Here is a 26,808-nt window from a genome sequence, read left to right as displayed (position 1 = left end):
GCTACCAAGGGGCTTGCACGGCCAGGCAGCTAGGGAGCGGGGGCTGCCAAGGGGCCTGCGTGGCCAGGCAGCTAGGGAGTGGGGGCTGCCAAGGGGCCTGCGCGGCCAAGCAGTTAGGGGGACCTCGGAAGAATCAGTCGACATTTCCCTTAAAGGATCTATGTTTGTAATTATTTGTTTTCGCTTCATGTAAATGATCGGGAGGGAATTAATGTCAAGGTCCTAGGTGAGGGTTGATAGCACCAGACTAGGTGGATCTAAGGCTAAGGGCCTAATGCAAGAAATGTGCCTAGGGGCAAAGGAAATTAAAGCATCCCAAGAGAGGTTCTTCAATCGGTGGACTGCTGCACGGACACTCTCTGGAGTGAAGAGACTAGATGAAGCTGGCCTAGGGGAATGGGATAAATCGATGGCTGGCTGATCTGGAACATCGTATACAGCTGAAGTGTATGCAGACCAGACACGTGGATCTGTGAGGTGGCTCTGAGACTTCGAGCGGAGGAATTTTCTCCAGAATTCCTTGGAGTCACAGCTGAAAAGAAAGCTTCTCAGCTCCTCCTCATTCCGGGCTAGAAATTGGTGTTTCTTGCGCCTAACCAACCACTTGTAGTCTCTGTTGGTTTCGGCAAGGAGGGGAGACTTCTCCTTGGTCTCAAGGTGAAGTTTCCTGCGGAGTTCCTTACACTCCTCGTCATACCAACCGTTGGAAGGAACAAGACCAACCGGTGGGGGACTAGACGAATGACATGTGGCAGGGAACGACATGTGAGTGGCAGAAACGAGTGAAGTATGTACAAGTTCCCACCGGTCCTGCATGGATGGTAGAGCATCTAATAGATGAGGACGGAGTGGGCGGCTGAGGTTCTGGCTATATACATCATCGAACTGGTGGTCGAAATGAACCTCGTAATAGGGTTGGCGGTCATGATAACGAGGGGGGGGTGGGTCATGGGAGACATTAGTCAAAGTAAAGTGGATGAGTGCATGGTCGGCAGAGGGCATGAAGGGGCTAACAGTAAGGCTATGGATGGAAGGGACTAGAGTCGGGGGACCTATGATGTAGTCGATCACGCTAGTACCACGCCCAGAAGCAGAAGAGAATGTAGGCATGGAAGACTGTGGCCACCTGGACAAGCCGTTATAAATGACCATACTGTGCGAGGTGAGGAGCTCCAGTAACTGACGTCCCTGATCTGTGGGCTGTACTGTGCAGTCTGATGAAGTCCGACAGAGGCTATCATCGTGAAATGTTGGGAGTATGACCGGATCCTCCATGAATTCATAAGTGAGGGTCTGTCTGTCTGAGGTCCTCGCGTTGAAGTCTCCTAAAAGGATGACTTCTCCGCGATGTGAAAAATCTGCAATGTCCGCTGAGAGATCCTCAAATATGGACTGGCCTGGTCCAGTGGAAGAATAGATCGACTGCGCCGGGGGGAAGTAGCAAACTGCAATAAAAAGATCTCGCTGAGGGGCTCTGCGGCGGATGCGTACCCACAAGAATCGGGCATGTGAATCCGCTCTCTCCACTGTGATGATCCGATCGAGATGCTCTCTGTACAAAATGGCCACTCCTCCAGATCCTCTCACTCCAAATGTTCGAGTGTGCTGCCTGAAGGCAGATCTCCATGTATACCCTGTCACTCGTGGCAAAGGTCTCTCTGGACTCTCGTGTGTCTCCGTGAAAAAGATGATATCTCTCCCAAAGAATGCCCCCCGTAGATTGCCTGGCTGTGCTGTAAAAGAACCATTGCAGTTCCATACAGCGATGCGTAGACTATCTGACGGGTGGTGTGTCCCATGAGCCCTGTCCCGTCAAGCGGTCATAGCAGGAGGTGGAGGTGGGGCTATATCTGCTGGTCTGCCATCTCTAAGCACCGTGGGAGCACGCCTCAAGGTGCCTGTGATGAGTCTTCCATCCCTGATCACTGCCCACTTGCCCTGAGCTCGGGTTGCATCTCTCTGAGGCATGAGCGCCTTGCGCTCCTCAACCTGTATCTGAGTCAGATCCTCGTCCATGGAAATCTGTGGGTGGTCTCTGAGTGTCCCTCTCCTCCTGAGGGCAGCTAGACGTGCTTGGGCATCTCTGAATCTGATACTGAGGGGCTGCTCTCTAGTACGATCTCTCCCGACTCTATATGATCCTACTATGGCATGATCCTGTACTCCCAGTGTCTGAGAGACAAAGGTCACAGCCTGTGTCATCGTGGACTCTGTCGCCGAGGGCAAGATACCACGAATGCGAATGTTGAGGGCCTTTGTGGCCTTCTGCTGTGACTCGGCCAATGTAGCTGATACAGTCGATCTCTGAGGCTGTGATGGCTGACGGCGGACGACATCCACCCACTCTGTGGCTCTCTGGACCTCTGTCTGAAGGGAGGTCAAACGCTCCTCAACCGCTGCTACTGCTGTAGTGGGAGATGTGTCTATGTGCTGAACGCGAGTCTCGATCTACTGCACTCGCTCTGTGTGTCCATGAATCTCTCCAGCAAGAGTCCTATGAGTTGCCTATAAGACTTGAAGATCTATCCTAATAGACAAGATCTCCCGATCCTGCTGTGTCACTCGATCAGCAAGAGATGCAACCTGAGTTGTAAGTAGAGCAATGGTCTCGTCCTTCCTATGAAGCATCTGAAGGGCAGCTCGGAGGTGGGTCTCAAAGTGCTGAAGCTCTAGTAGGATGTGGCGGCAAGGACAAACAGCACAAGGCATGGAAGGAGAAAGAAAGGGAGAAAGGGGGGAAACCGGTAAGGTGGGTAGCGGGGATGAAGGAGAAGGCTGGAAAGGGGGAGAGAAAGCGGGTATCGGGGATGGAGAGGAGGGGATGGGTAAAGTCTGTAGAGAGGATGAGGAGGAGGGAGCCTCTGGCAAAGTAGGTAAAATAGGCAACAAAGGGGGGGAAGAGGTGACAGAGGGCTGTGAGAGGGGGAGCAAAAAGGGTGGAGAAGGGGTAGGAGAAGAAGGAACCTGAGAGGGGAGGGGTGAAAAAAACTGCGGGTACAAAGTAGCTATGGGCGGAAGATGAGATAATGGAGCTGAAACCGGTGTACCTGCGACTGGGAGTGCGGCAAGTGCGGGCACTGCGCTGGGCGAAAGATGAGATAGTGGAGCTGAAACCGGTGTACCTGCGACTGGGAGTGCGGCAAGTGCAGGCACTGCGCTGTCCTTTGAAGAAGATGCAAGTCCTCTTCTACTATAGTGCAGCATATCGGTCGTGGCGGCCATTGATGTTGCTGCTGTTGCTGCTTCTGTAACATGCTCGACGGTGTCGGCCATGTTTAATTACGGGAAACCGGCAACATTGAAAAGCGGGAGATGGCGAGCGCTGCCAATGGGCGATGAGAGAGAGAGAGAGAGAGAGAGAGAGAGAAGAGAGATTTTAAAATTAAAAAGAAAAGTTGGGGTTTTTTTAATTTATTTATATTTTTATTTTTATTTTATTTTTTTAAAAGGGGGGTTGGGGCTGCGTTTTATTTTATTTTATTTATTTATTTATTAAAAAAAAAGAAGAAGGGGGGGGGGGGGAAGGGGGGGGTCGGGGCTGCAAGTGCGAGGCGGGGGGGGGGGGTGAGCGGGGGGGTGAGAGGAGGGGCGCGAGGGGGTGAGCGGGGGGGTTGACCGAGGGGGTGAGCGGGAGGGTTGAGGGAGGGGGGTGAGCGGGGGGGCTGCGGGGGCTGAGCGGAGGGGTGAGAGGAGGGGTGCGAGGGCTGAGCGGAGGGGTGAAGGGGGGGGTTCCAAGGGGTGAGCGGGGGGGCAGCAGAGGGGTGAGAGGAGGGGTGCAAGGGGTGAGCGAGTGGTGAGCGGGGGCTGCGAGTGCGAGGGGGTGAGCGGAGGGGTGAGCAAGGGGTGAGCGGGGGGGCTGAGCGGAGGGGTGAGCGGGTGAGGGGGGGGGGGGGGCTGAGGCGGAGAGGCTGAGCAGGGGGCTGAGCGGGTGAGGGAGGGGCTGAGCGGGAGGCTGAGCGGAGGGGCTGAGCGGGAGGCTGAGCGGAGAGAGAGAGAGAGAGAGAGAGAGAGAGAGAGAGAGGTGTGCGAAATACACAATTCTCAAGCATCCAATCGTCTCAAGGAGAGAGAGAGAGAGAGAGAGAGAGAGAGAGAGAGAGAGAGAGAGAGAGAGAGGTTGATTAGCACTAGTGAAATTTCAAAGAGACCTATGAGGACAACTATGAGAGAGAGAGAGAGAGAGAGAGAGAGAGAGAGAGAGAGAGAGAGGCTAGGAGAGGCTGGGGGGGGGAGAGAGAAAGAAAGAAAGAAAGGTGTATTAACGTCTTCAGGAGACCTCGTGGGTCTATGAGACAAGATACAAGATACAAGGTATATGTAACCCATACAAGCCACCGTGGGCTGAAGCAAAGGGCTTACTAAGGCCCTTGCTGAGTACTAAGTGCTAAAAATGCAAAAATCTAGTACAAAATATATGGTAGGAAAAAAAGGAGAAATCAACTGCTAAGAACTAGAGCTCCAAGTACAAGAGGAGGCTCTATATAACCCGTCTCCCTGATGGTCCTCTGATGTGATGCAAAGAGCTCACATATTTGTGTCTGTCGCGGGCTGTCTCCCACGGTGGCAGGGGGCGTGTTCTGGCGATCGAGAGTAATGCCTCGGCTCTGGTGTACATCGAGAGTAATGCCTCGCAGCTCTGGCGATCCCCAATCATGCGTGCTCTGGTCGTCCCATGTGTGTGGTCTCCGTGCCTCTCGTATAGCCACATCGTGGTGACAGGCATCACTGCTGATCCATAGTGCTCTTGTCTCCTCGAGCTCCTCCCCCTCAATCTCATCTAGTGCTAGCTCGGATGCATAAAAATCAGTGGCGCATGTCTGTGCTCGGTCTAGCTCGGTGTCCTTAGGCATCGTCTATAGCTGATCTCTGGCCTGCCGCACAAGGGAATCTTTGTGCCTCCGCATCTCAATCAGGTAGAGCCCAATGCAAACCTGGTCCGGGAAATGTATCAGTCGAGTGAGTGGTCCAAAGCCAAGCCCCTCCTGAAAGAGACAGTGATATTGCCCTAGGATCTCATAGTAGGCCAGACAAACACATAGAAAATGCTTCTCTGTCTCGACCTCCCCCATCGTGCATAATCTGCAGACCCACTGCTCTCTAGGTATGCCAGCCACTCTCGAGGGACAGTATCAAAAGCCTTCTAAAAGTCCACAAAGCAAGTGTAGACCTTCTGGCCTCTCGACTTCACCTCCTCGATGATGGCTCTCAGGGTAAAAATATGGTACAGTGTGGAATGTTGTCTCCAGAAGCCTACCTACCCAAGAGCCTGCTGTCCATGGTCCTTTGTATAACTACTGATCGCCCTCTCCAATATCAATCCATAAATCTTAGCCAGAGTGTGGCCAATCATGAGATTGCGGTAGTTTCGAGTATCCATGGGGTCTCCTGCCTTATGTATTGGTACAATGGTGGTAGTGCTCCAAGTAGGTGGGAATCCATGACATACTGCATGGTTGAATAGCTACGCTAGAACCGGGGCCAACAAGACCTCTTGTCCATGTGCGATTCTGTACGTAGCCCCTCATGGTCTGGTGCTCTTCGGTTGTGCAGATGAAGGAGGGAATTCCTCATGTTCTGCGCAGTGAACAAGTGACAAGTAGTGATCTGGGCATAGAGGACATATCTGGTGGCATCTGACCTGGGATATAGTATAAGGAGCATGCATATCTGTGCCAAATATCTGAGTCCATTATGGGAAAGGGCCGTTTCCCCTCTGATAGGAGTCCCTAGCCGATAGTTGGGTCTCCCCCTCGAAAGGATCCGACCACCTCATCAATCCTACGAGTGAGAAAAGTCCGCTTCTTATAAGAGAGAGGGAGAGAGACACCGAGGGAGAGAGAGAGAGAGAGAGAGAGAGAGAGAGAGAAAGAAAGAAAGAAAGAAAGTGTATTATTGTCCACTAAAGGCCAAAATGGGCCCATGGGACATCAAGAACTCTGCATACAAGATAGCACAAAATCAACGTGCCACAAAGAAGAGGCATCGTCGAATATCATCTAAGTGCTACGCAATACAATGCAAGTGAAAGTACATAATGTCAAATCTGAGCCTAAATACAAAGTAAACTAGATGCAAGGAAACCGCCCCTGGGTGCAAAATGGGGGGATGAGTACAATATGCCAATGCAAAGATACAAGTCCAGGTGTCACGGAGTCTGAGAACCAAAATAATACTGGAAATCCTGTCCATCGACTCTGCCTCCTGCTATGAGAGTACAAATCTGAGCAAAGGTGAGGTGAGCGGCTGGTGGGGCGAGATCTCCATGAGTAAGTCTCCTCCGAAAAGCTGCCATCATCCTGGATCGTCTGGAGATGAAGCGACGAGTACGTCCCCTATGTAACAAGATCCTGCGGCGTCTACAAACCATCTCATATGTACATCCACAGGGTGGAGGCATGTGTCCTGTGTGAGCTCTGACCTCCTCGTGCTCCTCTTGGTCTCTGTCCTCTGGTATAGCGTGTGCCTGAGCTCTATCAGGCTGGGCTCTATCACGCTCCGGTCTGTGCTGATGGTCTCTGAGGTAGTCTCGTCGAAGCATAGTGGCCTCCCTGACATAAAGAGCTAGGCAATGCTGATCCTCGTAGTCCATCACTCGTGAGAGAGGTCCAAAGCCATCCGTGAAGAGACATTGGAATCTGCCTCTGAGCTCATAATATAGCGGGCATCTGCAAATGAAGTGCTCCTCTGACTCCACCTCTCCCATGGTGCAACAAGGGCAGATCCTGGTCTCTCGGCCTGGTCGCCGTCCATCCTCCATGCGTCGCATCCTACCAGCCTCTATCTCGAGCTGATGCGAAGAGACTCTAAGCTGGCCAAGGGCAATCCTCAGTGAGTGGGACATGTGGATACCTGTATAGCCTGGTGGAATGACAAATCCATCCTAGGAAGTGGTCACGATATGTGGCCATCTTCGTCGGAAGCTGCGTGGGATAAATCCAAGTGCGATACGTATGAAGCTGCAGCAAGTCTGCTCTCGTGACCTGGCTAAGCTCGTGGCGAGTCAACTCGAGATGAGGGGCATCTATGCTGTATCGGAAGGGAGGCAGTCTATCCATGTCTAGTCCAAGAGATGTGAGCCACCTAGTGAGTCTGAAGTACCAGCAGTATCGGGCCCCAGATCGTGCCAACTCCATAGAAGATGCAAGTGCTAACCATGGCAACCGAGCTCTGCCTGCTGCTGAGTCTCCAAACTCCCTAACCCTATGCAAATACATGACCGACTGAAACGCTGCATCCAATGCAAGGGGAGTAGCTCCAAACTCTGCTAGCATGATCTCGTGCGGAACTGTAGCCTTGGCCCTAATGAGCCGAGAGAACATGATGATCTGTAACCTCTCTACTCGTCTCCAATCTGCAGCGCCGAGGTCTCCTGCCCAGAAAGGTGCCCAGAAAGGAGCTGCATACATCGCAGCTGGTCTCACCAATGTATCAAAAAGCAAGGATTTCGTATCGGGATGCTGAAAGTGGGACTGAAAACACTGACGCTCAAGATGAGCCAACGAAGCATACCCTTTACTAATCCTATCTCGTGCTGCATATGTCATGATGGAAACCGGTCCCCTGAAAACTGCCCCCAAATAAGTGTACTCTCTAACAAGCTCAATGGGCTGTCCGTCATATGTGAAGCAAAACTCATCCGTGCTGTAAATACGATCAGAGGTGTTGAAAACCATAACCTTGGTCTTGCCAAGGTTTACGGTCAACCCCCTGTCCTGGCAAAACCTGTGGAGTGCCTCAATATGTGCCTGGAGGCCCTGAGCAGTAGAGGAAATGAGAACCACATCGTCCGCATACAGGAGGATAGGAATGGAGGATCCTGAGAGAGTAGAGCCCACACCGCCTGTCATCTGTACAAACATCTCTAGCTCATCAATATATAATCCAAAGAGAGTAGGAGAGAGCGGGCAACCCTGCTTCACCCCAATCGTGCTGCATACCTCCTCTGAGAGCCCCTCACGTGTCCGAACCCGACCAGTGACCCTCTCATACAAAGCCATGATAGCCCACTGTATCTCTCCACTGAAGCCCATCTGGCGAATCCTCTGAAACAATCTGAATCGCGGAACTGTGTCAAATGCCTTCCTGAAGTCCACGAAGCAACAATAAAGCCGTTGCCTTCGTGACTTCGCCTCCTCTACCAGTGCCCTGAGCGTGAGGATGTGGTCAAGTGTCGAATGATCCCTGCGAAATCCAGCCTGCCCTCTGTGGCTCTGAGTCCTGTCATCTCGGCATGGTCATTTATACGGCTTTCCAAAACTGATGCATAGATCTTGGCCATAACGTGGCCAATCATGATGGTCCTGTGATTCGACGGCTCCATAGGGTCCCCCGACTTGTGGATAGGTACTATGGTATTGCCTAACCAGGACTGTGGTAGGCCTGTACAAACAGACTCATTGAAGAGACGGGAAAGAACAAAATCTAAGGCATCAATCCCATGGATTACATACTCCGCTTGCAATCCATCATGATCCTTAGCTCTCCCGTTCTTCAATCGGTGGACTGCTGCACGGACACTTTCTGGTGTGAAGAGACTAGATGAAGCTGGCCTAGGGGAATGGGATAAATCGATGGCTGGCTGATCTGGAACATCGTATAGAGCTGAAGTGTATGCAGACCAGACACGTGGATCTGTGAGGGGGCTCTGAGACTTCGAGCGGAGGAATGTTCTCCAGAATTCCTTGGAGTCACAGCTGAAAAGCAAGCTTCTCAGCTCCTCCTCATTCCGGGCTAGAAATTGGCGTTTCTTGCGCCTAACCAGCCGCTTGTAGTCTCTGTTGGTTTCGGCAAGGAGGGGAGACTTCTCCTTGGTCTCAAGGTGAAGTTTCTTGCGGAGTTCCTTACACTCCTCGTCATACCAACCGTTGCAAGGAACAAGACCAACCAGTGGGGGACTAGACGAATGACATGTGGCAGGGAACGACATGTGAGCGGCAGAAACGAGTGAAGTATGTACAAGTTCCCACCGGTCCTGCGTGGATGGTAGAGCATCTAATAGATGAGGACGGAGTAGGCGGCTGAGGTTCTGGCTATATACATCATCGAACTGGTGGTCGAAATGAACCTCGTAATAGGGTTGGCGGTCCTGATAACGAGGGGGGGGTGGGTCATGGGAGACATTAGTCAAAGTAAAGTGGATGAGTGCATGGTCGGCAGAGGGCATGAAGGGGCTAACAGTAAGGCTATGGATGGAAGGGACTAGAGTCGGGGGACCTATGATGTAGTCAATCACGCTAGTACCACGCCCAGAAGCAGAAGAGAATGTAGGCATGGAAGACTGTGGCCACCTGGACAAGCCGTTATAAATGACCATACTGTGCGAGGTGAGGAGCTCCAGTAACTGACGTCCCTGATCTGTGGGCTGTACTGTGCAGTCTGATGAAGTCCGACAGAGGCTATCTTCGTGAAATGCTGGGAGTATGACCGGATCCTCCATGAAGTCATAAGTGAGGGCCTGTCTGTCTGAGGTTCTCGCGTTGAAGTCTCCTAAAAGGATGACTTCTCCGCGATGTGAAAAATCTGCAATGTCCGCTGAGAGATCCTCAAATATGGACTGGCCTGGTCCAGTGGAAGAATAGATCGACTGCGCCGGGGGGAAGTAGCAAACTGCAATAAAAAGATCTCGCTGAGGGGCTCTGCGGCAGATGCGTACCCACAAGAATCGAGCATGTGAATCCGCTCTCTCCACTGTGATGATCCTATCGAGATGCTCTCTGTACAAAATGGCCACTCCTCCAGATCCTCTCACTCCAAATGTTCGAGTGTGCTGCCTGAAGGCAGATCTCCATGTATACCCTGTCACTCTTCGCAAAGGTCTCTCTGGACTCTCGTGTGTCTCCGTGAAAAAGATGATATCTCTCCCAAAGAATGCCCCCCGTAGATTGCCTGGCTGTGCTGTAAAAGAACCATTGCAGTTCCATACAGCGATGCGTAGACTATCTAACGGGTGGTGTGTCCCATGGGCCCTGTCCCATCAAGCGGTCGTAGCAGGAGGTGGAGATGGGGCTATATCTGCTGGTCTGTCATCTCTAAGCACTGTGGGAGCATGCCTCAAAGTGCCTGTGATGAGTCTGCCATCCCTGATCACTGCCCACTTGCCCTGAGCTCGGGCTGCATCTCTCTGAGGCATGAGCGCCTTGCGCTCCTCAACCTATATCTGAGTCAGATCCTCGTCCATGGAAATCTGTGGGTGGGGTCTCTGAGTGTCCCTCTCCTCCTGAGGGCAGCTAGACGTGCCTGGGCATCTCTGAATCTGATAATGAGGGGCTGCTCTCTAGTTCGATCCCTCCCGACTCTATATGATCCTACTATGCCATGATCCTGTACTCCCAGTGTCTGAGAGACAAAGGTCACAGCCTGTGTCATCGTGGACTCTGTCGCCGAGGGCAAGATACCACGAATGCGAATGTTGAGGGCCTTTGTGGCCCTCTGCTGTGACTCGGCCAATGTAGCTGATACAGTCGATCTCTGAGGCTGTGATGGCTGACGGCGGACGACATCCACCCACTCTGTGGCTCTCTGGACCTCTGTCTGAAGGGAGGTCAAACGCTCCTCAATAGTTGCTACTGCTGTAGTGGGAGATGTGTCTATGTGCTGAACGCGAGTCTCGATCTGCTGCACTCGCTCTGTGTGTCCATGAATCTCTCGAGCAAGAGTCCTATGAGTCGCCTGTAAGACCTGAAGATCTGTCCTAATAGACAAGATCTCCCGATCCTGCTGTGTCACTCGATCAGCAAGAGATGCAACCTGAGCTGTAAGTAGAGCAATGGTCTCGTCCTTCCTGTGAAGCATCTGAAGGGCAGCTCGGAGGTGGGTCTCAAAGTGCTGAAGCTCTGGTAGGATGTGGCGGCAAGGACAAACAGCACAAGGCATGGAAGGAGAAAGAAAGGGAGAAAGGGGGGAAACCGGTAAGGTGGGTAGCGAGGATGAAGGAGAAGGCTGGAAAGGGGGAGAGAAAGCGGGTACCGGGGATGGAGAGGAGGGGATGGGTAAAGTCTGTAGAGAGGATGAGGAGGAGGGAGCCTCTAGCAAAGTAGGTAAAATAGGCAACAAAGGGGGGGAAGAGGTGACAGAGGGCTGTGAGAGGGGGAGCAAAAAGGGTGGAGAAGGGGTAGGAGAAGAAGGAACCTGAGAGGGGAGGGGTGAAAAAAACTGCGGGTACAAAGTAGCTATGGGCGGAAGATGAGATAATGGAGCTGAAACCGGTGTACCTGCGACTGGGAGTGCGGCAAGTGCGGGCACTGCGCTGGGCGAAAGATGAGATAGTGGAGCTGAAACCGGTGTACCTGCGACTGGGAGTGCGGCAAGTGCAGGCACTGCGCTGTCCTTTGAAGAAGATGCAAGTCCTCTTCTACTATAGTGCAGCATATCGGTCGTGGCGGCCATTGATGTTGCTGCTGTTGCTGCTTCTGTAACATGCTCGACGGTGTCGGCCATGTTTAATTACGGGAAACCGGCAACATTGAAAAGCGGGAGATGGCGAGCGCTGCCAATGGGCGATGAGAGAGAGAGAGAGAGAGAGAGAGAGAGAGAGAGAGAGAGAGAGAGAAGAGAGATTTTAAAATTAAAAAGAAAAGTTGCTGATGTTGCTGCTTCTGTAACATGCTCAGAGAGAGAGAGAGAGAGAGAGAGAGAGAGAGAGACAGACAGACAGACAGACAAAGAGAAGAGAGATTTAAAATTAAAAAAGAAAAGTTGGGGTTTTTTTTAAATTAATTTATTTTTATTTTTTTTTTTTAAAAGGGGGGTTGGGGCTGCGTTTTTATTTTTATTATTTATATTTTAAAAAAAAAAAAAGCGGGGGGGGGGGCCGGGGGGGGGGTCGGGGCTGCAAGTGCGAGGGGGGGCGGGGGGGGTGAGAGGAGGGGCGCGAGGGGGTGGGCGGGGGGGTTGACCGAGGGGGTGAGCGGGAGGGTTGAGGGAGGGGGGTGAGCGGGGGGGCTGCGGGGGCTGAGCGGAGGGGTGAAGGGGGGGGGTTCCAAGGGGTGAGCGGAGGTGCAGCGGAGGGGTGGTGAGAGGAGGGGTGCAAGGGGTGACTGAGTGGTGAGCGGGGGCTGCGAGTGCGAGGGGGTGAGCGGAGGGGTGAGCGGGGGGGCTGAGCGGAGGGGTGAGCGGGTGAGAGGGGGGGGGGGGCTGAGGCGGAGAGGCTGAGCGGGGGGCTGAGCGGGTGAGGGAGGGGCTGAGCGGGAGGCTGAGCGGGAGGTGAGCGGGTGAGAGGGGGGGGGGGGGCTGAGCGGGCAAGAGAGAGAAAGAAAGAAAGAAAGAAAGTGTATTATTGTCCGCTAAAGGCCAAAATGGGCCCATGGGACATCAAGAACTCTGCATACAAGATATCACCAAATCAACGTGCCACAAAGAAGAGGCATCGTCGAATATCATCTAAGTGCTACGCAATACAATGCAAGTGAAAGTACATAATGTCATATCTGAGCCTAAATACAAAGTAAACTAGATGCAAGAAAACCGCCCCTGGGTGCAAAATGGGGGGATGAGTACAATATGCCAATGCAAAGATACAAGTCCAGGTGTCACGGAGTCTGAGAACCAAAATAATACTGGAAATCCTGTCCATCGACTCTGCCTCCTACTATGAGAGTACAAATCTGAGCAAAGGTGAGGTGAGCGGCTGGTGGGGCGAGACCTCTCCCATGGTGCAACAAGGGCAGATCCTGGTCTCTCGGCCTGGTCGCCGTCCATCCTCCATGCGTCGCATCCTACCAGCCTCTATCTCGAGCTGATGCGAAGAGACTCTAAGCTGGCCAAGGGCAATCCTCAATGAGTGGGACATGTGGATACCTGTATAGCCTGGTGGAATGACAAACCCATCCTCTGAGATCCGAAGGAAGTGGTCACGATATGTGGCCATCTTCGTCGAAAGCTGCGTGGGATAAATCCAAGTGCGATACGTATGAAGCTGCAGCAAGTCTGCTCTCGTGACCTGGCTAAGCTCGTGGCGAGTCAACTCGAGATGAGGGGCATCCATGCTGTATCGGAAGGGACGCAGTCTATCCATGTCTAGTCCAAGAGATGTGAGCCACCTAGTGAGTCTGAAGTACCAGCAGTATCGGGCCCCAGATCGTGCCAACTCCATAGAAGATGCAAGTGCTAACCATGGCAACCGAGCTCTGCCTGCTGCTGAGTCTCCAAACTCCCTAACCCTGTGCAAATACATGACCGACTGAAACACTGCATCCAATGCAAGGGGAGTAGCTCCAAACTCTGCTAGCATGATCTCGTGCGGAACTGTAGCCTTGGCCCTAATGAGCCGAGAGAACATGATGATCTGTAACCTCTCTACTCGTCTCCAATCTGCAGCGCCGAGGTCTCCTGCCCAGAAAGGAGCTGCATACATCGCAACTGGTCTCACCAATGTATCAAAAAGCAAGGATTTCGTATCGGGATGCTGAAAGTGGGACTAAAAACACTGACGCTCAAGATGAGCCAACGAAGCATACCCTTTACTAATCCTATCTCGTGCTGCATATGTCATGGTGAAGACCGGTCCCCTGAAAACTGCCCCCAAATAAGTGTACTCTCTAACAAGCTCAATGGGCTGTCCGTCATAAGTGAAGCAAAACTCATTCGTGCTGTAAATACGGTCAGAGGTGTTGAAAACCATAACCTTGGTCTTGCCAAGGTTTACGGTCAACACCCTGTCCTGGCAAAACCTGTGGAGTGCCTCAATATGTGCCTGGAGGCCCTGAGCAGTAGAGGAAATGAGAACCACATCGTCCGCATACAGGAGGATAGGAATGGAGGATCCTGAGAGAGTAGAGCCCACACCGCCTGTCATCTATACAAACATCTCTAGCTCATCAATATATAATCCAAAGAGAGTAGGAGAGAGCGGGCAACCCTGCTTCACCCCAATCGTGCTGCATATCTCCTCTGAGAGCCCCTCACGTGTCCGAACCCGACCAGTGACCCTCTCATACAAAGCCATGATAGCCCACTGTATCTCTCCACTGAAGCCCATCTGACGAATCCTCTGAAACAATCTGAATCGCGGAACTGTGTCAAATGCCTTCCTGAAGTCCGCGAAGCAACAATAAAGCCATTGCCTTCGTGACTTCGCCTCCTCTACCAGTGCCCTGAGTGTGAGGATGTGGTCAAGTGTCGAATGATCCCTGCGAAATCCAGCCTGCCCTCTGGCTCTGAGTCCTGTCGTCTCGGCATGGTCATTTATACGGCTTTCCAAAACTGATGCATAGATCTTGGCCATAACGTGGCCAATCATGATGGTCTTGTAATTCGACGGCTCCATAGGGTCCCCCGACTTGTGGATAGGTACTATGGTATTGCCTAACCAGGACTGTGGTAGGCCTGTACAAACAGACTCATTGAAGAGACGGGAAAGAACAAAATCTAAGGCATCAATCCCATGGATTACATACTCCGCTTGCAATCCATCATGATCCTTAGCTCTCCCGTTCTTCAATCGGTGGACTGCTGCACGGACACTCTCTGGTGTGAAGAGACTAGATGAAGCTGGCCTAGGGGTATGGGATAAATCGATGGCTGGCTGATCTGGAACATCGTATAGAGCTGAAGTATATGCAGACCAGACACGTGGATATGTGAGGGGGCTCTGAGACTTCAAGCGGAGGAATTTTCTCCAGAATTCCTTGGAGTCACAGCTGAAAAGCAAGCTTCTCAGCTCCTCCTCATTCCGGGCTAGAAATTGGCGTTTCTTGCGCCTAACCAACCGCTTGTAGTCTCTCTTGGTTTCGGCAAGGAGGGGAGACTTCTCCTTGGTCTCAAGGTGAAGTTTCCTGCGGAGTTCCTTACACTCCTCGTCATACCAACCGTTGCAAGGAACAAGACCAACCGGTGGGGGACTAGACGAATGACATGTGGCAGGGAACGACATGTGAGCGGCAGAAACGAGTGAAGTATGTACAAGTTCCCACCGGTCCTACGTGGATGGTAGAGCATCTAATAGATGAGGACACTGTGATGATCCGATCGAGATGCTCTCTGTACAAAATGGCCACTCCTCCAAATCCTCTCACTCCAAATGTCCGAGTGTGCTGCCTGAAAGCAGATCTCCATGTATACCATGTCACTCGTGGCAAAGGTCTCTCTGGACTCTCGTGTGTCTCCGTGAAAAAGATGATATCTCTCCCAAAGAATGCCCCCCGTAGATTGCCTGGCTGTGCTGTAAAAGAACCATTGCAGTTCCATGCAGCGATGCGTAGACTATCTGACGGGTGGTGTGTCCCATGGGCCCTGTCCCGTCAAGCGGTCGGAGCAGGAGGTGGAGGTGGGGCTATATCTGCTGGTCTGCCATCTCTAAGCACTGTGTGAGCATGCCTGTGTGAGCATGCCTCAAGGTGCCTGTGATGAGTCTGCCATCCCTGATCACTGCCCACTTGCCCTGAGGTCGGGCTGCATCTCTCTGAGGCATGAGCGCCTTGCGCTCCTCAACCTGTATCTGAGTCAGATCCTCGTCCATGGAAATCTGTGGGTGGTCTCTGAGTGTCCCTCTCCTCCTGAGGGCAGCTAGACGTGCCTGGGCATCTCTGAATCTGATAATGAGGGGCTGCTCTCTAGTCCGATCCCTCCCGACTCTATATGCTCCTACTATGCCATGATCCTGTACTCCCAGTGTCTGAGAGACAAAGGTCACAGCTTGTGTCATCGTGGACTCTGTCGCCGAGGGCAAGATACCACGAATGCGAATGTTGAGGGCCTTTGTGGCCCTCTGCTGTGACTCGGCCAATGTAGCTGATACAGTCGATCTCTGAGGCTGTGATGGCTGACGGCGGACGACATCCACCCACTCTGTGGCTCTCTGGACCTCTGTCTGAAGGAAGGTCAAACGCTCCTCAACCGCTGCTACTGCTGTAGTGGGAGATGTGTCTATGTGCTGAACGCGAGTCTCGATCTGCTGCACTCGCTCTGTGTGTCCATGAATCTCTCCAGCAAGAGTCCTATGAGTCGCCTGTAAGACCTGAAGATCTGTCCTAATAGACAAGATCTCCCGATCCTGCTGTGTCACTCGATCAGCAAGAGATGCAACCTGAGCTGTAAGTAGAGCAATGGTCTCGTCCTTCCTGTGAAGCATCTGAAGGGCAGCTCGGAGGTGGGTCTCAAAGTTTTGAAGCTCTGGTAGGATGTGGCAGCAAGGACAAACAATGCAAGGCATGGAAGGAGAAAGAGAGGGAGAAAGGGGGGAAACCGGTAAGGTGGGTAGCGGGGATGAAGGAGAAGGCAGGAAAGGGGGAGAGAATGCGGGTACCGGGGATGGAGAGGAGGGGATGGGTAAAGTCTGTAGAGAGGATGAGGAGGAGGGAGCCTCTGGCAAAGTAGGTAAAATATGCAACAAAGGGGAAGAGGTGACAGAGGGCTGTGAGAGGGAGAGCAAAAAGGGTGGAGAAGGGGTAGGAGAAGAAGGAACCTGAGAGGGGAGGGGTGAAAAAAACTGCGGGTGCAAAGTAGCTATGGGCGGAAGATGAGATAATGAAGCTGAAACCGGTGTACCTGCGACTGGGAGTGCGGCAAGTGCGGGCACTGCGCTGTCCTTTGAAGAAGATACAAGTCCTCTTCTACTATAGTGCAGCATATCGATCGTGGCGGCCATTGATGTTGCTGCTTTTGTAACATGCTCGACGGTGTCGGCCATGTTTAATTACGGGAAACCGGCAACATTGAAAAGCGGGAGATGGCGAGAGAGAGAGAGAGAGAGAGAGAGAGAGAGAGAGAGAGAGAGAGAGAGAGAGAGAGATGTACGATGTACGGACGACGGGCGACCGGATGTGGTACGGAGGTACGGACGGGAGAAGCTGTACGGACAGAGAGTTGTACGGCTGTACGAACGGAAGTATGATGTACGGACGACGGGCGACCGGCTGTGGTATGGCTGTACGACGGGCGACCGGCTGTGGTATGGCTGTACGGACGGGAGAAGCTGTACGGATGGGACAGCCGTACAGCTTCCTACTTCGTGCCCCTCCCTCCCATCAGTTCAGGGTGGCGGGAAGGGCAGGGGCAGACGGGAGTGAAGGAGGGGGCGGGGGTGAGAGGGAGGAGCGAGAGGGGGCAGCAAGAGCGAGGGGGAGGTGGGGTAGAGGGCAGGTGGGTGAGGGGCAGCAAGAGAGGGCAGCGAGGGGAGAGGGAGAGGGCAGCGAGGGGGGGAAAGGAGGGGCAGCAAATGAGGGCTGCGAGGGAGGGGAGAGGGCAGCGAGGGGGGGAAGGGAGAGGGCAGCGATGGAGAGGGCAGCGAGGGGGGGAAGGGAGAGGAGCTGCAAGGGAGGAGCGAGGGGAGAGGGAGAGGGCAGCGAGGGGGGGGGGGGAGCGGCAGCGAGGGAGGGCTGCGAGGGAGGGGAGAGGGCAGCGAGGGGGGGAAGGGAGAGGGCAGCGATGGAGAGAGAGAGAGAGAGAGAGGCCAGGAGTGAGGCTGGAAAAAGTAGAGCTGGAAGGAGAGGCTAGCTAGGGAGGGAATGAGGGGGTGATAGAGAAGGCTGAGAGGGACTGAGACTCATAGAAGATGACTTGTTCAAGAAAACTGCCAGTTGAAGCCTCAAAATTGAGGCTGAAGTTGAACACCTGCTGCAAGAGCCAAAAGGAGTTGGAGACTCAAATCAAAGTACAATGTAGTGCTTATGCAGCCCACTGAATGCCCCAAGAATATACAGCCAGCAATACAGACTTCCGGTTTTTAAAAGTGCCAACAGAGCCAGCAATGGTACAGCAAGTTGCACCAAAATAGCCAGCAATGGTACGGCCTTTTGTCTAGCTTTGAACAGCCTATGTGTACGGCCATTGTCCCGCTAAAGACTGATGAGATCTACACCAACAGAGGCAAAACTGAGGTATGGCCTGTTTGTACGGATTTTGTATGGTGCATTTGTACCTATTAGTACAGATTTCACCGTATGGCGCATTTGTACGGATTTTTGTACCACCTAGGGCAGTAGTTATAGATGAAACTAGGAAGGGAGGGAAAGCTAGAAGACAGGAAGGGAGAGGGGGCCGAAAACGACGGGGAGCTTGTTGATGTTCCCTGATCAAAGGGGGTAATTTGAAGATAAGCTGACCAAAACTTCTTATTATAGGTCTTAACAGTATCTGAGGTTGTCATGCTTTAAGCTCTCCCATGCTGTATGAACATCATCATAGAAGTCTTTGGGCAAATATTGCTCATAAAACTATTTCTTGAAGTCTTTCCACTAGTTTGGTGCCTCACTTGCAACAAGGAGAGATCCCAACCGGTCTGGTGCTTCACTTGTAACAATAAGGAGAGATTCCCCCATGCACTTGCACTGCTTGTAAGATTAAACTTGCTATCTTCAGCTTTAACTTCTCGCGATAATGCCCTGTCTTAAAAGCTATGTCAAACTGCCGAGTGAATTGTAAAGCTTTTTGGCTTTTGCCATACGTATCATCAAAAGTGGTGAAACGAATGGACTTTCCAACTTCTTTAAAATCTCTGCTTTTAGATTTGGATGTCCTTCTTTTCGGTCATGTGGAGATAGCTTCCTAGATGCTAAGGAAGAACAGCAACTAGAAGATGATGAGCTGGAGCTAGGAGATCTTCTCCGCTTTCTGCTCCGTCCCCTACGACAAAGTCGAGAGGATCTCTTTGAAGAAGATTAAGAGTCACAGATGTGTGCTCAAGATACATGCTTCGAACTCCTTTCTCTTTCCTTTGAACTATGCTAGTATCGGGAAGCCATTGGACTAGGGGAACGGCGCTAGCTTACTTCCTTAGGAGCAGTCACTTGCTTAGTCAAGTGTGGGCCCTTGAAAAGATGCTAAAATCATAGGATATGCTTCAAAACTTCCAATTCTTGGATTTTAATATTTACAAAATCTTCATCAAGATCATAGTCAGGTTCTACGGGCCCCTTTTGATTGGGCCGTTGGAAAGCTGAACTATCATGCTCTGAAACCATGATGTGCGAGATGAAAAATCAAACCCAAACTGATTCAAAGCTTTGCTGAGCCAAAAACAGCCAATTGCAAATCCCAACTCCTTTGAAGGAGGTAAACGCGTGATGGGTGAAGACGGGAGCCGTTCCGCTATGCGATGAAGTCAGGGTGGGAGTGGCTCTTGGTTGTTGGCAAGTCCAAACTCTCAAGCATATATATATATATATATATATATATATATATATATATGTATACATACTTTTTTAGTAAAATCCAGTGTATTTATATTCTCATAAATTTACAAAATGGAAAGTCTCCCACACACTGACATTAGTCTCCAAAGGAGAGCCCAATGGAAGAACTCAAAAACAGTTAGAGAACACTTCAAGGCTAGTAGCATCCAAGTCCCTTGCAGCAAAACTGTCATATAAGGATTGCTTGAGGGACATTCTGAAGAAAATATATGCCTGAGGAAACTGTTGACCCATCCTAGAATGCAGTCTCTGTGTCCAAATGGTCCATAGTACCCAAAAGCGAGTCCAGTGAAAGAAGAGGAGGAATGGAGACATCTGAGATGAGAGGCATCCAAACATCCAGAAGAGTTTCCCAAATCTGATAGAGGGAAACCGAAGCCGCAACAAATGAGAAACATGAGTGATCAATATGCGAGAGTGTGGGCAAGACCATAATAGGTGAGGAACTGTCTCGCGGTGATGAGAGCAACGGGGGTAGGAAGGGGAAGCAATGCGGCGTGCTGCCAATTTCACCCCAATGGAAAAAGCTCCCACTATACATCTCCAAAAGAAAAGCCTCTGTTTCAATGGCAATTTGGCTTTCCAGATTTTCATGAGTCGTGATTGCCACCAAGATAAAGGCCTATCCAAATTCCAAAGAGTGTTGGCATGCTTGTCAATCCATAGCGGTGGAAGAAGAAATCTGTAGACCTTCGACGAGGTCAGATTGTGCATTGAAAGCGTATGGGTAGCAGGAGGTAAAGAAGTCAAATTCGAGTCCAGTAATCTGTCCTGTACAAACAGTGGAGGAACCGGAACAAATGGCTGCAACATAGTTGAAAGTATTCTCCAAATGGACCTATGATGCAGACCCAAGGAGAATGTCCTGCAAGCATATGTACATATATATATATGTATGTATGTATCTATGTATACATATTTATATATATATATGTATATATGTATATATGTATAGAAGATTATCTCCCCTTGCTGCAATTTTATTTCCAGCCAGTTCTAGGATGTGTATTCCCATGTGTAAATTAACATGGGAGCTGTGATCTGACTACAGGGTTTGAGTAGGAGGTTTGGTTAAGGTATTAGGGCATTCAGGCATACCGTCCTGGCGATCCGATACAGGGTCCAAAATCCAGCCTACACTAAAAGATCCAAATCCAGAAATCAAGTCCAAAGAGGTCCTAAATAACAAAATCCGGAGGTATGCCTGCGGAATTAGGAAATTTTTCAAAGTGTTACAACAGGCACAAATCCAAATAATGTTGGACCAGCTGCTGCTGCTGCGCATAGTTCCAGGGTTTTGAAAGCAATTAGCAAAGGAACTTTGGGTAGAGGATGATCAGATGTCTGTCGAAGAACCAATAGTCTACCAGGTAGAACCAGAAATCATGGACTATAAAGTAACGACCTTAAAAGTTCAAATGTAGGGTCAAGAATTACCCGGGTTAGTTTTGGATGGGGGATCAAGAGTAAACATCTTGCCGCAGCTCCTATGTTTAGGTCTATCTAGTTTGGATCCAATGCCGTTTAAGGTGAAGATGGCGAACCAAAGAAGAGTTCAGTCACCATTGGGCATCATCCGAAATAAGCAGATCTTGTCAGTCTGTACCAAGATCTGCTTATTTCGGATGATGCCCAATGGTGACTGAACTCTTCTTTGGTTCGCCATCTTCACCTAAAACGGCATTGGATCCAAACTAGACAAACCTAACCGTTCATATAGGAGCTGCGGCAAGATGTTTACTCTTGATCCCCCATCCAAAACTAACACGGGTAATTCTTGACCCTACATTTGAACTTTTAAGGTCGTTACTTTATAGTCCATGACTTCTGGTTCTACCTGATAGACTGTCGGCTCTTCGACAAACATCTGATCATCCTCTGCCCAAAGTTCCTTTGCTAATTGCTTTTAGAACCCTAGAACTATGTGCAACAGCTGGTCCAATGTTATCTGGATCTATGCTTGCTGTAACACGTGTTACCCCTAACATGTGGTACCCCATCCCACCTGACTATCTTTGCTACAGAAGAAGGCATCCCAGGGAGGGGGGGTTTTCGGTGACCATCCCGAAAGCAGCTCCAATGGAAGATATGAGTCGATGGTACACCTGAGGGAGATGGGGAATCTGAGAAAGAGTGAAACCGTCCGGCCATCCTCCTCCACAGGGTCAAAACCTAACGAGAAGGACGTCAAGAAAATCCTCCTAGAGCTCCGTGCTAAAGGACTGGACTGAAGCACTGTACTTGCTATATCCGGGGAATAAAAAATGACCTGAAAGAAACCTCGACCAAGCAGACGAACATCTGTGAGGTGCCTTGCGGCGAGGTCTCCAGGTAAAGTAGCGAGCCCTTGGCATGTAACCTGGAAGGGTGGGACCCATGAATGCGAGCAAAGAGTGATGTCGAGCTCTCTTGCTCTATATCTTTTCTAAGCTGCTGCAACTCGTCTTTTGAGAATGTGATGGTTTTCGCGGTCAGTGGAAGTGGGCAAGGATTGGCTGAAGGCTGAGCCATCATCAATTGAGGTGGGAAGGCCGACTCGAACACTATTGAACTCCGTCCGCCGACTAAAAATGCTGCTATGAGAGCGAAAGGGGAGGAGAGAGGAGGAGGGGGGGAGAGGCTAGGATAGGGGGAGAGTAGAGAGGAAAGAAGCGAGGAGAGGGAGGAGTAGGGAAGAGGAGGAGAAGGGCTAGAGAGGGACAGGGGAAGAGAGGCAGGGAAAGGGGCTGAGGGAGGCGGGGAGAGGGGCTGAAGGAGGCGGGGAGGGGTGAGGCTAGGGGCAGGAGTAGGGAGGCGGAAAGAGGGGCTGAGGGAGGAGGGGAAGGGGCAGGGGTAGGGAAGCAGAGAGGGGGGCTGAGGGAGGCGGGGGTAGAGTCAGGGGTAGGCAGGAGAAGGGGCTGAGGGAGGCGGGTTAGGGACGGGGGAGGGGCTGAGGGAAGGAGCAGAAAGGAGCAGGGGTAGGGGCGGGGTTAGGGAGGCGGGAAGGGGGCTGAGGGAGGCGGAAGAGGGTAGGCAAGGAGGGGGCTGAGGGGAGGGAGGAGAGAGGGGTGGGGAAGGGAGGCAAGAAGGGGCTGAGAGAGGGCAGCAAGGGGTAGGTGGTGAGCAGCAGCAGCTCCTCATCTTGTTTCTTGGGAGACACATGAGAGAGGAATAGATGAATGGTGAACCAATCGTGCAACAACTTGGTAGAGATGATTTTCTAGAAAGATCCAATGAAACCCAGGATGCTAGGCACACCATGGGTTAGGAATGCATTGCTCTATGTTTTGATGCAAAATCTTCATATAGAGCCATTTGATCTGAGCTCATTCATTTTTTAAAGAGGATTTGGATTATTCCCACAGTGACTCCAAAGCACTTTAGGGCCATCAAGGGGACGTTCTATGGACTAGGAGATAAAGCATCTTTTTCTTCATGAGTAGGTGCAGCCCTACCTTATTGTTGTCACATAAGCCTTCTTATACTTTCCAAGGGTGCCTCAGCCTTACCCTTATTACTCTTGTTCCAAAGCTTGCTTTGGCTTACACAACAACAATTTGTGCAACCTATGTAGGAGCGTGCTTGTGTTCTTCTTTACCTTTGGTAGAAGGATCTTTTTTCCTCAATAAAAGGGAAGAAGGAAATATTGTGGTTCTTAGAGGGTTTGGGGAGAGAGGATCCTAACAAAAAGATCACTGAAGCAAAATGAGGGGGCTAACAGGCTGCACATAGAGATATGATGCAGGGAAGGGGAGGGCAGGGCTGAAAGGGTGAGTAAGAGGGTACAGAAAGGGTAGAAAATGGGATAGGAGAAGGGAGAAGAAGAGAAACAGGTGACATTGAGATTGGGATGGACAGCGAGAAACTAAGGAACAAACCGGCAGAGCAGATGTAGTCATCCAATGCTTTCCCTGATGTTAGCTTTTAGCTTGATTGGAAGACATACAGTCTATACTATCATGTGGTTAAGTTGACGACTTCAAATAACAATCATTGTGCCTTGAATTATGAAGCCAAACGATGAAAGAGTTTAGCTACTATTCATGCAGAATCTAGAAGTTTATTGAGCCATTTCCTTGGCAATTATGGTATCTCTGATAGATTATGTTTAAATGCAGAACGTGATGATCCAAAATGTAGGCAGCAAGAGTGGGATGTTCAAGATAAGAACTTCAGGGGCATTCACTGTAAATCCAACAAGTGGATCAATTGAGAAAGGATGTTTCTTTCAGTGTGAGGTGTGTTTCCTCCCAATTCAAGTGGGGAACTATGAAGAGGATCTTGAGGTATTCTATGTGCAATGCAACCAGTGCACTATCTCAAGACTTACAGGCATGGGTTGCGAGGTAGAACACCTTTTGTGGTTCTTTGTTTTTCCTGTGATAATCTTCTATCAGAATCCGTGGTGAAAATTGCACTTCAAATATTTGTTTTTACTTTTTGTACATATAAATTTCAAAACCCAAATTTATAAACGTGTAACTCGTTCTTTTCAATGGTCAGCTTGATATTGGACTATCAACAGGTTTAGTATTGGCTCCATTGACATTTATTGACAAGAGCTTTACAATGAATGTTCAACTGGTCAACGAATCTGCAGCAGTGGTGCACTTTATATGGCCAGAGTAAGCCTTTTTGTAAGCTTAAATAAAGGATTTAAAAGTTTATGCAGTCAATAATAGCAAGAACAACAAAACTTCAAGGGGAGAACTTTCTTTTGAGTCATCTTATTCGCAATGATGTTCTTGTTCCCAGATTTTCTTTGAGCAGGGAAAATGATGACAGCCAGGAACAATTGAAGAGCCTCGCATTTGGGAACAATGAATGCAACAAATTCTGTGAAGCTCGCTCCAAATTCAAAGATGATTTGGTGGATTCAGACCAAAAGGCTTCGACCAATATGCTAGAGGCATCATATAGTTCCTCTTTTGAGTTCTATGGATATAAGTGAATTCTTAAAATGCTCTCCCTCTCTGAGAAGAAAATATTGGGCCTTCCAAAACGATGGAATTTGAAGTGGTTTCATCAAAATAAAAAATAGGTCAAGAAGGGGGTTCAGAATTTGAGTTTTTTTTTGCAAAGAGGGTTCAGAATTGAGTTTGTACTATGATTTAGTAAATTTGAAATTATTTGATGGGGTAGAAGAATGATACACTGTAATTGTTACAATGTTCTTGGATGTGTTTCAAATCTTGTCAAAGGTACACTCGTTTTTAAAATGTAGCTACACTGCAACAGGCCTTTTCTCTTGCACCAACTGAGGGAGAAATATGGCCTGGAACAATGATGGATATAGCAGTTACTTTTTCTCCCACAACAGCCTTGAGGTAATAATTAATACGACAGCAATCCTACATCAAAAAATATAATGGATTTATTAATTTTATATTCATGGTCAACCCTCATCACCTTTTCTCCCGCTTGATGCTGTCCTTTTTTTCCCAACCACATACTTTCTTCTTTAATTTGCATGTTTTAACAGATATATTAAATTCCATCACATGTCAAAGATGGTAGACATACTAGGAAAGGAGGGGCCCAAGGTGGATTCCAAAAGTGCGGTATTTTCACGTAAGAATTAGAAATTCCATAAAATGTCTTATTATGCCGCTCCATAGAAATCAGGGAGGAGGGAAGACATCCCTGTGAGGTCGCCATCAAACTTTAGAACTCTTCTCCACACAAAGCGAATTTGCACCCAATGTTCAGCAATTGTTGATGTCCTGAGGTACGTGCTGAAGAAGCCTCATCTATTGCGGCAGATTACAAGGTGAATTCATCTATTTAAAGAATTTGAATTTGAGATACTACGTCATCTCGTCTCAAACTCGCCAATGGTGAAGCGGCCATGATGCAAGAATTTGAGACATGAATAATCTGGATGCTTGCTTGATTCTTGAAGCTGTAATACCTTGGTACGAAGAAGTGTTGCAACTATTGCCCATGAGTGATCTGCCAAAGGATCTCAATCTGTCTGAGAAGCAAATAAGGGTCACAGAATTGGTGCCCTTCAAGCTCATTTCTATAGGCAAAGGTGTGTGCTCTTGCATGTCCTCATGTAATGGAGACATGCACGCAGGTCTTTCATTTTCTGATGTCATGGCAAGGAAGTTTATGCAGGTAAGATACTGGTGGCCTGAACTGCTTAAGGATAGCAACTCCCATGTCCTTGCATGAAAAGTTTGTCAATGCAAGGTCCCAAATCAAGATGCAAGGAATTAAGTCCTGTGCATAGTTTCAATATCCCACCCCAAGAGTGAAGCTCATGGCAGAAGTACATCATGCAAACAATGAGGAAAAAAACACCCTAAACGGGCAAAAAGAGAGCTCATCAAAGAGAGCTAGAAAAAAACCAAGCCTGAGGCTGAAAGTGTTGGAGGTGGTGGCCTTCACCCTTTTCTTGGCATGTGGAGTGTGGTATTCATGGGGAGCTTGCAACTGCTGACACGTGTAATCCCCTATGCAAAGGTGCCCTCTTGGGGGTCTTGGATATATTGGCCATTAAACCCTCTCTCTCTCATCCGTCCTAGGACGTTTGGGGGAGATAGAGGGAGAGAGAGAGAGAGAGCATGCGTGGCTATGGGGTGGGGATTGGGAACCCCCCTGCACCCGGTGCTTCCTCAATGCCACGCAGAAACCTTTGCTTGGCTGCTCACATGGTATCAAAGAAGGGACCAAACCTGTGGAATATGCGTGCTATCGCGTGCTCAACACGTGGCGGTTGCTTTGACGATTTCTCCTATAGAGATGTCACGATTTGTAGGAGGCTTTAAGTGCGACTTGTTATTGATTTGGTGGCAGTGGCGGCTCTTAACTCCTTGACGCATGTGTGTACCATCTGTGGTCTTTGGCACCGTGCTACCCATGTGACGTGTGGTGGAGGCTGGCGTTTGATTGACCCGGCCTTGTGGTTTGGTCATGGTCAGGTTTGATCAGTTTGTCACATTTGTTTGCATCGGAGTTCGTCCACAAGGAGATGTTGGAGGTGGTGGCCTTTGAAGCGACATGACAGTAGGAGCTCTCTCCCCCTCCACGCAGCTCCCTCTCCTCAGCACAGCCCCCCCTCCTCTCCTCTACCCGCCACCCTCCCCCTCCCCCCTCTCCTGCGCAACAGCCCCCCCCCTCCCTCTCCCTCTACCCGCCACCCTCCCCCTCCCCCGCCCCCTCTCCTATGCAACAGCCCCCCTCCTCCCTCTCCCTCTACCCGCCACCCTCCCCCTCCCCCCCCTCTCCCTATGCAACAGCACCCCTCCTCCCTCTCCCTCTACCCGCCACCCTCCCCCTCCCCCCCTCTCCTGCGCAACAGCCCCCCCCTCCTCCCTCTCCCTCTACCCGTCACCCTCTCCCTCCACCCCCTCTCCTGTGCAACAGCCCCCCTCCTCCCTCTCCCTCTACCCGCCACCCTCCCCCTCCCCCCCTCTTCTGCGCAACAGCCCCCCCCCTCCTCCCTCTCCCTCTACCCACCACCCTCTCCCTCCCCCCCCTTTCCTGCGCAACAGGCCCCCCCCCTCTCCCCTCTACTCGCCACCCTCCCCCCTCTCCCCCTCCCCCCTCCCCTGCGCAACAACCCCCCCCCCGCCCTCTCCCCTCTACCCGCCACCCTCCCCCTCCCCCCTCTACCCGCCACCCTCCCCCTCCCCCCTCTCTAGCGCAACCCCCTCTCCCTCTACCTGCCTACTCCCCCCCCCTCTCCCTCCTCTCC

At 50.7% G+C, this 26,808-nt stretch overlaps 1 protein-coding gene across 1 annotated transcript in view; it reads left to right on the top strand.

The window, feature by feature from the left end:
* LOC147899557 (uncharacterized) overlaps positions 1 to 26,808 on the top strand; it is a 406,773-nt gene that overhangs the window by 48,629 nt on the left and 331,336 nt on the right. The window contains exons 7-10 of the mRNA XM_087377749.1: positions 23,225 to 23,452; positions 23,610 to 23,731; positions 23,862 to 24,015; positions 24,345 to 24,433. Coding sequence (XP_087233875.1) covers positions 23,225 to 23,452; positions 23,610 to 23,731; positions 23,862 to 24,015; positions 24,345 to 24,433 — 593 coding nt within the window. The remainder of the gene's footprint in view (positions 1 to 23,224; positions 23,453 to 23,609; positions 23,732 to 23,861; positions 24,016 to 24,344; positions 24,434 to 26,808) is intronic.

This window comes from Dipteris shenzhenensis, chromosome 8 (assembly GCF_047967505.1).
Source record: "Dipteris shenzhenensis isolate YYH24624 ecotype China chromosome 8, Dip_SZ_1.0, whole genome shotgun sequence".
In the NCBI taxonomy this organism is placed as follows: Eukaryota; Viridiplantae; Streptophyta; class Polypodiopsida; order Gleicheniales; family Dipteridaceae; genus Dipteris; species Dipteris shenzhenensis.
This window is presented reverse-complemented; position numbering and strand designations above follow the sequence as displayed.